Consider the following 11,144-nt stretch of genomic DNA (forward strand, 5'->3'; position numbering starts at 1 on the left):
GGAAAGCATTATAGCCAAATATATATCTCTAAAAGTTGTAGCTGAAGAATGTGAGTTACTCTATACTAACCAATTAGGTTTGATTGGTCCGTCATATAAAACTCGGTTTTGTACATATCTAAAAGTGAGAGAAAAAAACATCCACAAGCATAAGTGAAATTTTATATATGGTTAAAAGTAATGTTCATAGTAAATCATTTGTATACAAACTCCACTTGCTTACAACATCGGAATATTGATTGTGATTTGTGAATCAGTAATCTATGGAAAGAGAAATCGCGTATCAAAGTGAAGGGGAAACGAAACTCAATCCAGCCATCTACTCTGATCTCAATCTTCGACCTTCCTTCGACAAGTGGCATTTAGTATTTTCTCGATATAGTAAATAAACCAAGAGAGAAGCAGCCTCATATATATTTTGATTGATAATGATCAACAACAAAGACAATTTCTAATAGCGAATTAAGAAAGGATACCAATATATAGCACCATATGGTCGGAGACAAACATAAATAAAATTTTATATATGGTTAAAAGTAATGTTCATAGTAAATCAAACTCTAAAAAAGGCTCACTTTTGTGTGTGACAACATAAAATATAATAACATTGAAATGAACCTTTGGTTTTTTAATCAGCAGAAAGCAATAGCAAGAAGTGAAAATGATCAAATTGATTGAGAAAAAAAAAAATTTAAAATGAATTACAAGTATTAAAATTCAATTTAGGATTTCACCTCTCCGTGCGGCAACGCACGGATCGCTTTCCTAGTATATATAATATCAATTACAGTTTAAGAATATTTGGCTACAATTTAAATATTTGGCTATATGAATAAAATTTCAATTTGTGGAAAAAAAAAAATCATCGCTGTTTTTGTCTCCATTTAAATAAGTGATCTGTGTAAAACTATAGCTATATATAGTGTGGATCACATGTTTTACAAGTCGGATATATATAGTATATTCATTCCTCGTACGTACGAAGTCAAAATTATTATAACGAATTTGACATAATAATTTAATTTGGATTGTCGTTTTCTCTCTCGTCTCAAAAGTACAAGTGACGAATGACTTTTTGGATTGTCGTTTTCTCTCTCGTCTCAAAAGAACTTCAAAAGTATAAAATTTCTGTTTTCACATGGTTAAATTATCGTTGGTATTTGTGAAATTTTAGTAACCGTTCCGTTTTCACTTCTAAACAGTAGGATTTACTGAAATTAATGTTTTGAATACAGCTTGCAAGAATTTTTTTAACTTGTTAGGTGAAAAAAGGTTTCAACATTGTGAATTATTGATTTTTACAAGACTCACAAAAATAACCCTTTTACAAGTGGATGTGAGACTATGTGATATTGGTAGATCTCGCTAGTAGAGAATGAGTTTACGAGATAGTGACAAAATATGCATGTAATGGTAAATGCACCTTTTGCTTTACATGCTAGATGCTTGTAATCGAAAGATCATTGTGTTTCTGTTTCATTTATTATTTTTTTTTTTTGTTGAATTAAGTTAAGTTTTGTTTGAAGTATTTATACAACAATATGTATAAGTATAACACATTCTTTAATCTTTATTGAAGAAAATTAGATAACTAGTGTAAATATAAAAATAGAGTACTTCTTTATTCAAATGGAAAAGCCATAAGGCATAATTAAGGAGAATACTAGCAACAACAACCATGAAGATGACATAAAAGGTAATTAAGGAGAGACTAAAGCATACACACATGCTTTTGCGATTTATAAATAAAAAACTTTTTAAGGGCTATCGATTGGCTTGACGTAAGCACCAATTCGATAAAGAGTATCATATGAAGACATGCCATGGAACCCAACAATCTTGTGACCTTCCATCCCCAACACGAACGATTCGCCCTCATAATCTTCTTCTTCGTTTCCCAACACTTGATATGTTCCCTTGTTTGTCTTGAACTTAAGCATCGTTATGTATTTGTATCCAATCAGTTCAGTCAACTCACGCGCTATTCCATCGTTATGTATTTGACCGTAGTGTCCTTCAACGGATGTGATGTATTCATCTCCTAACAAAAGCTTAAACTACACCAAACATAAAACTATATTAACATTAAAAAGTTCATTGGGTATAATTAATTCGAGAAATAGAGCAAATACCTCTTTGATATCATAACCTGGGATGATCTTCACGTGATCGTTTCCATTTACAGTTTGGTACTGTCTGTCGGCGTACTCGAACTTGGCCGACTTCACAACTGAGTGTTCGCTTGATACTATTATCTTGTAAACACCTTCGTGGATCCCATCATCCCACTCCTCGCAACCAGGATTCCCACCTTTTGCTTCTAGTTTCTTCACTGGTGGAGCTACCACCACGGCAAAATTTGCTCCGAGAGCAGTAACACGATTATCGTCAGACATTCCTCGGAACCCGACAAGCTTATCAAACCCTTTTGCCATGAGGACGAATTTGGTACCATTCGGTTTCCCAAATACCTCAGAGTCTCTATCTCTTGATGTTTTGAAGGTTAAAGACGAAATGAAACCATCTTTATCGTAGAAACCCTCAATGGACTTTATGTACTCGTCATTTTCATATTCCAGCACAAACTACAGAATCAGGGTTACATTATAAGTAGTGAATATAGAAAAACAGAACATGGATTCAAGAAACCAATATTTATATACCTCTTTACGTTCTTGTCGTATTTTGCCGTGAGAATGAGTTATCCGCTGATATCCATTACTGTACTCGAATTCAACGGAGGTGACACGATCAGCATCTTCTCCAACACGCACTTTCCTCACAGAGTCGTAAACCCCATCGTCCCATTTCTCCCCAAGGATCCCACCATGAAGTTCTAGTTGCTTAAAAACAGGAGGAACGAGAATAAAGTGAGCTCCTATAGAGCAGAGAAAGTCACCAAAGCTACCATGGAGCCCAACAAGTTTCGTTCCGTTGTTGTCTATCACGAACTCATTGCTAGGCGAACCGGGCGAACCAAACACCTGAGATGTTCTCCCGTATGATGTCTTGAACTGAAGCTGCGACACCGGAAACTTAAACCGAGCAATGTAATTTTCATCCACAGTGAAATTTTCAAGTAGTTTAGGGTTTAACTGAAAAAAAAAAAAAAAAAAAAAAAAAACATTGCAATTACAAAATGGTACAACCATAAGCAGAACAGAAAACAGAGCAAACAAACAACCTCCACTAATCCAGCAAACCAATTGTTACGACTCCCATCATCTCTAACCGTTCCCCAAATCGATGTGATGTATTCGTCTGGGTGATTAACTTCAAAGTCGGCCTTAAGCACAGAGCAAAACAAAGCATTTTTATAAACAAAGCATATCATTTAAACAGAGCAATTTTATAAACAAAGCATATCATTTAATCTCGTTAAGAGAGAGAGAGAGAGAGAATAATAATAGGAATTACAAAAGTAAGACCTGTGTTTGTGTTCCTGTCTTTTTTCCATGTTCTTTTTTCACGACTACTCCATGTCTCACGTACTCAATCTTGATGTAAGCGATGCCCTGAGAGCATTGTCCGACAGTCACTTTCCTCACACAATCGTTAACACCATCGTCGAATACGTCTCCGTTGATGCTACCGCAATCTATTACTGTTGTCGTCATTGTTTTCTTCCTGAAATATTCAAATACGGTGTTTATTATTAGGAGCAAAACTCAAGAACAAGGTAAAGAAGAATATAACAAATGTATAGATGAGAGACTTAATAAAATAAAATAAAAAGGAAATGAATGGTGAAAGTAAAAATTAGAGAGAGTGATTTGTGACCTTTAGAATTTCTTAGCTCTTGTTGTGAGAGTAGTGATGAATGAGCTGTTGTGGTTTATGTGTGTATTTAACGACCCTTTACTTGAAACTGTTTGGTATGGATCCTGTTTGGTATGGTATGGACTGTTTGGTATGGACCCTTTGTTTGAGTTTTTTTATGTGGTAAAGATAACTTCTAAGTTCTAAGTGATAGATTACATTTAATTTTAACATGTGTTAATTTTAACATGTAAGAAAACTTAACACGAAGAGAAGACTGTTAAGTAGCATCTACTTATTAATAAGAACTTTTAAAAATTTGACAGTTGGATCCATAATTTTTATAAGTGAGGTCTATGCAAATCTCGTAGACTAATGCGAATAAGGGTTGTAACTTGTAAGTGAGATTGTGAAGTCGAATCAGTATGAACAATGACATATATTGTTGTATAACTAATTGAATAAGGGTTGTAACTGAGATTTTTTTTATATTTTTACACAAGTCAAGTAATAAATTAATATTTTCTCTTATCTTTCTAAATATAGATTTGATTTGGCCCTCAATTAACTCATAATTTCATATTATAGTTTTATACGTTTATTTATCATTATATATATTGATGATGACATATTCATATAATTAATCTCTCAACTGTTAAATATCCTATATCTTCTATAGAATTGTTTTCAATTTCTTCTACTGAGAGATTTCATAATTGTTGCCGCCTCTACAACGCTCTTAGGGGTTCTTTTCTGCAAGTCGCCTTCGTAGTGTCCGAACGCAGCGTCAAGAGCCTGGCAGAGAAAACAGGTTTATCATCAATTCATAAACCAGATTTCAATGCAAGATTTCAACACAGGAATCATAGACCATATCTAATAAACTTCAACTACAATCTTGAGCCAAGTTTACCCAAATTTTTCATGTTTGTGTTGCATCATTTTTCACTGCAAAAAATCAGTCCTATTGTATCACTTAATTAGTATCACAAAACTAAATGATATTATTTTAAATTACTTTTTAATAATTGATATAAAATTGACATCAATTATAATAATCGATATTGTTATTAATTTGTATGACATCATTTCATTATAATTGATACAAATCCAGATCAATTACATCACTTACAAAATACTGATACATATATATAAATTTACTTCACTTAATAACTGATGTGTCTATTAATTTATACTAACATCACTTAAAAATGATACTAATTTTATTTTAAACAATGTTGGTAGAATCCCACATCGGCTCTACCAAAACAATCTACTCCAAATTGCTTCTATATATGTTCCCTTATTCATACGTTTTTAGTGGGCACAATAATTAATTGTGGGCTCTATCCTAAAAATATAAGATAGTAATAAACTAATAATTACAATTTATCAAATAAATATATAAAACAAATATGATAGAAAGATAAATAATTACATATTATACTACAGAAAAAAAATTGTTTCATAATATTTATTTTAACCTCAACTTTTCTAAAATAATATAAATATTTTACATTAGTTCTGATAAATGATGCAAATATTTTATATCAATTTAATAAAAATGATGTAAAAGTTGCAACATTTTTTATAAGTGATGTAAATGAACATCAATTCAGTAATTGAAACAAATATTTATTTCAATTGATACAAATTATTTGCATCAACAAAATATAAATCATTCATTAAAATGATGCAAATAATTTTTGCATCATTTAAACCTGATGCAAAAATAGAAAATAAATGATTTAATACTACACTTTTTTTGTAGTATACTGTTCTAATGGATTACTCCGAGTTGCTTATTATATCAAAAAGACTTGAGGAATTTCATAGCATACCTCGAGTTGTGAATAACCATTGGACATTGCATCCTTCAGCCTACAAACCTGCATAGTTACATATAACATCCTAGCATAAAGAACTTGCTCTTGGTGTAAGATTAGTTTGAAAATTTCCTGAGAAAGTTAAGGAATCTATGTATATAGCAAATTCTGGGATGGAGAGATTTCTGAAACAGAAAGAAAAGAAAAAAGTTTACCTTGGTATGAAAAATATGTAGTTGTTAGGGTAAGATGACCAAAAATGTCTCAGTAACTCTTTTATTGATGTCCAGAACTGCAGACGAAAGAAATTTTACAATGCATTTGAGGGCACAACAGAATACATAGGCATTTTCATATAACCAATCTCTACTTATCAGTATATAATAGAGCTTCTTGTTACTTGGGATATTGGAAAAATTTGGAACTTACATGTAAAACTTGAAGATCCTCTAGTTCTGCTAACTTGGGACATTCTCTCCAGTCTCTCCTGATTAGAGTCTCTGGTGGTTTCACTATCAGCTTTTCTTACTACTAGGGGTAACAAAGATGGATAACGAAGTCAGACAAATATAAAGTGTGGCTTTGGGCATTGATCAGCACAGAGAAAAGCAAAAGTAGAATATAATATAACAGAATGAAACAGCAGACCTTGATTAACCCGTGTGATAGCCTCTGCAACAATCCTCGTATCTTCTGACTCAACATCTGCTTTCGAATTTAAGTAATAAGTTAGCACCATTGTAAACTTACCACCAAGAACTAAAGTCAAAAAGGCCAAAAAGACATGTTTCCATTTCGTGAACTATACAAAATCGAAAGAGGTGCTTAGAGGCGTTTTTACCAAAGATTCTGCCTTCCAATACAACAGTAGCATGGCGATTAAGATCTTGCAAAAGGGATCTTTTAAACTGATCATTCTGATGGTTCAACAACATCCATGATGCCATCACGCTGGATCCCATGGTTCTGTGTTACGGAAAATTAAAATTAAGCATTACCATAAGGTGACAATACATAAAAACCAATACTCAAAAAAATGATGAGGTCCGAGTTGTGACTGTGTTGTCTTTTGTGCGGACTGGAAAGACAGCGAGTTCCTCTTTCTCAGCAGCTTCTGCTGTATTTTTTGGTGCTGTAAAGTAGTATTTTACAGCCATCAGGCATAGGAAAATAATTACAAAAGCCAGTTAGGGTCCATGGTACTTTGAATATTAAACCTTTATTCACAAAGATGTCATAGTTTTGAAGTCTTTGCTACGTGACTCGGAAAATTTATGAATGCCTGCGGAACAGCAGGCTTCTCAGTAAAAATCTGAAAGCGTACTGAAGAAAGGTAAGAAAAGAACAGTACACATGAATGAAACAACATTTGAAGTATTCTGGCTACATATCTACAGAATAAACGAGCACAAAAATAGAAGGTGAACTGAAAGGTTGTAGTTTCCAATTGGAAGCACATGATGCAAACCTAACACCTATTAATAAACATAGTGAACCAAAGAGCTCACCTGAAAAATTATCTCAGGGTCAGGGGTCTAGGTAAATGTCACCCTATTAAGTCTGAAAGGAAAAGAGTGAAGAAAATGGTTAGTAAACCAGTTAAAATTTCACATGATCTGCAACAACAAAATGGATGTACTTCAGCCAAAACACAATAGAGTATGCTTTCCTACAAACGCATGCACAGGAGGATATTAACTAGAGAGGAAGACTACCATATCTGGCCATCAATCAGTAGATAGTTTGATGCTAGAAACCATCATGCTCTTGAGCCTGACCTGTTGTTTCGACTGTCTGATGGACTTTTTACCAAGTAACTTCTGCAACCAGAATAAAGTCAATAACTACGAAAACTGTCAAAAGAAGCAACCTTTCTTGTAGCCCAGAATTCATTTCCCTCAGGACTTTACTTCCCACAAACTGCTTATGCAATCTCCGCAACTCACTGCATATCATGTACGTTACTCATATTAAAAGGATCAGTGATGTAAAAACCTATGAAAACCAGAAACTTATATAACCAACTAAAGAAAGCAACTTTTATATACAGACTAGTAGTGGATTAGATACCTATTTTCTCGAAGAAGCAAACGTAGCTCCAAGTCTGCAATACTAATTTGCTCAGCTGTAGGATAAATAGAAACCATGACACATGAAGCTTACTGATCAAAACAGTACAAGCATACATACATGTCCGGATAGTTTTCAAACTCAAAGATATAACTCCTTCCTTCCCTATAATCCAAAAAACGAGATGAAAAGCTCTAAATTTTCAAATCACAAAGCTTTCCAACACAAAGACCAACTAAGAAAACAAACCTGCTCATTGCTCAGATTCAGCAAAGGAGCTTTCTTTGCTAAACAGTGAAATTGCAATATCACTGAGAAATTAGTCTTGAATGCAACATACATACTTTTGATGGTCTGTGTTCTGCAATGTAACCTCTGAATCTGTTTGTGAATCGAAAAGGAACAACCAAAGAGAACATATAATACGATTGTGAGAGTACTCCATGAGTTCCTAGATCCTTCTTCTTCAAATTACTCTTTTAAGTTTTAACTCACTCTTCTTCTTCAAATGATTCAAGTTGTATGTTTATGTTTTGTGTTAATATCTACAAGAAGTTTGATATCTTATTTATATACATAAACTCAATTTAAACCGGCCCGGTTCTTGCTGGAAAGAAACAAAACCAATTGGTGTGATACTACTTAACCGGAGAATCATATTTGGAAAGTTTCAAACAAAGTTGCTACTAAACTATAAAAAGCAGACTCATTCACTCTTCTTTCATACAGTTTATCTCCTGAAGCAATGTCTCTATATTAGGCCTATTGTTTGGTATCTCTTGTGTACAGCTTATCCCAATCCTCGCCATTGCAACCGCCTCTTCTTTATCAAACTCTCCACAGAGATATTCATCGATGAAACCGTTGACTTCTCCATCCTCAGCTGCAAGTCTCAGTGAAGTTGTAAGCATGAGCTTCCCAGATATTATCTGGAGTATGATGACTCCAAAGGCGAAAACGTCAGTTTTCTCGGTGAATTTTCCGGTTGTGACGTATTCAGGAGCTAAATATCCCATTGCTGCACTTGTTTTGAGTGCTGAGAAGACCATATCATCTGCTAGAAGGTTGTGTAAACCCGAATCAGCTATTAGCGGGTTGAGTTGCTCATCGAGTAGGATTTTTTCGACAGATATGTTTCGGTGAATTATTGTATGCTTTTTTTGTTGATCACTTCCATGTAAGTAAGCAATACCTGTAAGAGTTTTGTGTGTTAGATATACATTTTTGTTTCCTGAAACAAACACAAAGAAGTGATCAAAAGACTTTAACCTTTTGCTATCCCTTTGATGATGGAGATTCTTGCAGGCCAAGCAAGAACTTGATTGGTTTCTTTTTCTTGTAAATCAAGAAAGTTTGAAAGCTTTCCTTTTGAAGCAAAATCGTAGATGAGGAAACACTCTCCTCTGCCTCTAGAACAGCAGAATCCGCGTAGCTTCACTAAGTTCTCGTGTGACAGCGAAGATAAAAGCTTTAGACCGTTCATGAACTCGACTTCTTCGTTCTTGCAACTGCTTATGTTGATGCTTCTTATAGCTACGGGAGAACCATCTCTGAGGACTCCTTTGAACACCGAGGTGAAGCTGTTTCTGCTCATTAGATTAGCTTCTGAGAAACACTGTGTTGCAGATTCAATGTCTTCTAAGTTAAACCTGAAGCTACTGTTAACAACAAAGAGATGAGGCTCTTGTTGTGAGAACTCAGCTCCGTTTCTGCTATCGCCTAGCGGATCCCATTCTTTGGTGTAGGCAAGACTCACGAGAGGCGATGCACGGAGATCTTTTTGCTGATCTGTGCTTAGTCTTCCCTCGGAGAACTCTGGTGTGTTACTAATCTTTTGCTTCCTTCTTCTGTAACGAAAGAAGGTTAAGATACCGGCACCAATCAGTGTTATCGCGACGGTGATCACGCTTGATATCACCGCAACTTGTGTGAGTTTTGATGAGGATTTATGGCAATGTGTTTGGTTGCAATGCTTCTGGAGATATACAGACTCAGATATGTTGTGAAGAGTTGATTTATCAGTGTCTATTTCACCCGGAGGCTGCTTGAATTCGATGTTTGCTTCCTCGAAAGCAGAACAAGCTCTCAAAGAAGGGAAATCTATACCACATAGTCCGGTGTTGTTCTCAAACTGGAATCTCCCATTCAACTTCTTGAGACCTTTCACAAAACATATTCAAATAAAAGACCAAGTCAAGAAACAGAGAGACAAGCTTTACGAAAATGTTTCAAGAATCATCATAACTCACCAGGAGGAACAAAGCCAGAGAGAGTATTGTTGCGCAAGTCAAGAGTATCCAACTGAGCAATGTTGGCTAGGGTTTTTGGGATTAAACCCAATAGACTGTTAAAGCTCAAATCAAGCCTGCATAACATACTCAAGTTCCCTAAACTCCAAGGAACCTCTCCGGTTAGTTTGTTGTGTTGCAGAGACAACACGTTTAGTTTCTTCAAAGATCCAATGTTATTTGGTATATTCCCTGTTAAGCTGTTGCAGCAAAGATCCATAACTGCAACAAAAGACAACACAACCATTCAAAATCAAACAAGATGATAAGTCAGTGAAGAGTGGTTTAAGGTCATTCAGCTCTGTGGATCTATCGGTATACGAAGATGCTAACCTTGCAAGCCAGCCATGGAGCCGATCTCTGCCGGAATCTCGCCGGATAAGTTATTAACATTGAGATAAAGATCTGACAATTCAGTGAGATTTGTGATCTCTTGAGGTATCTCTCCGGAGAGACTATTGTAATGCAAGTAAAGACCTGATAAACATTTGAGCTCTGCAACCGCCGGAGACAATTTTCCGGTCAAACGTTTCCCTTGTAAGGATATGTTTGCAACTTTCAGATGCTGGTTACAGGCAATTCCTTCGAAAGATCCGTCGCATGGGTCGCCGTTAAACGTCCATGATCGGAGAAGCTTGTTCTCAGGGTCAAGCGACGATTTGAGCTCCATTAAAGCTTTTAGCTCTGCGTTTCCTTGAACAGTTGGTGGAGTTGGAAGAAGGATTGAGAGAAGAACAAGTAACGTGACACTTACGGCAACCATTCTTGTCTTTACTACTGATCTTTTAGCTCATTTATAAAGCAGAGTACTCTGTTTTATAGAGCAGAGTAATAAACGAACGAAATTTATAGAGCAGAGTACTCTGTTTTGTTTTGTTGGACGAAGACAAGATATTTTTGTGTTTGTTTCTCGGATTTGGAAAACTCTATCTTTCCAATCTTGTGAATGAAAAGTTATTCTGCAGAATTTTCTGGTTTTGGAAGAGAAGAGAAAGAAGAAGAAGAAGAGGAACAGAGGCTGAGCTGGTATAAAGTGGGAAGACAAAACAATGCATTGAATACACTGTCTGTGTGAGACAGAGACGTGTACTACTTTTTGAAAAGGAAAGCCATATTCTTGAATCTTGATGACTTTTTTTGGTGATTTTTAACAGTTAATGTTCACATTTGTAAGTGGGGATGTGATGTAATTAGGTGCTTT

At 35.1% G+C, this 11,144-nt stretch overlaps 2 protein-coding genes across 2 annotated transcripts; both read right to left on the minus strand.

The window, feature by feature from the left end:
* Positions 1-1,601: 1,601 nt before the first annotated feature.
* LOC104733377 (jacalin-related lectin 45-like) lies at positions 1,602-3,824 on the minus strand. The gene is made up of 6 exons (XM_019233872.2): positions 3,781-3,824; positions 3,429-3,627; positions 3,185-3,286; positions 2,664-3,095; positions 2,133-2,585; positions 1,602-2,057 (listed from the first exon to the last, which is right to left on the minus strand). Exons 2-6 carry the CDS (start codon positions 3,615-3,617, stop codon positions 1,758-1,760), a joined length of 1,476 nt encoding a protein of 491 aa, XP_019089417.2. The 5' UTR covers positions 3,618-3,627; positions 3,781-3,824; the 3' UTR covers positions 1,602-1,757.
* Positions 3,825-8,201: 4,377 nt separating this feature from the next.
* On the minus strand, positions 8,202-11,144 carry LOC104731235 (uncharacterized). The gene is made up of 4 exons (XM_010450554.3): positions 10,277-11,144; positions 9,905-10,165; positions 8,925-9,815; positions 8,202-8,847 (listed from the first exon to the last, which is right to left on the minus strand). Exons 1-4 carry the CDS (start codon positions 10,704-10,706, stop codon positions 8,366-8,368), a joined length of 2,064 nt encoding a protein of 687 aa, XP_010448856.1. The 5' UTR covers positions 10,707-11,144; the 3' UTR covers positions 8,202-8,365.

Source organism: Camelina sativa, chromosome 12 (assembly GCF_030686135.1).
Source record: "Camelina sativa cultivar CO46 ecotype springtype chromosome 12, ASM3068613v1".
Lineage (NCBI taxonomy): Eukaryota > Viridiplantae > Streptophyta > Magnoliopsida > Brassicales > Brassicaceae > Camelina > Camelina sativa.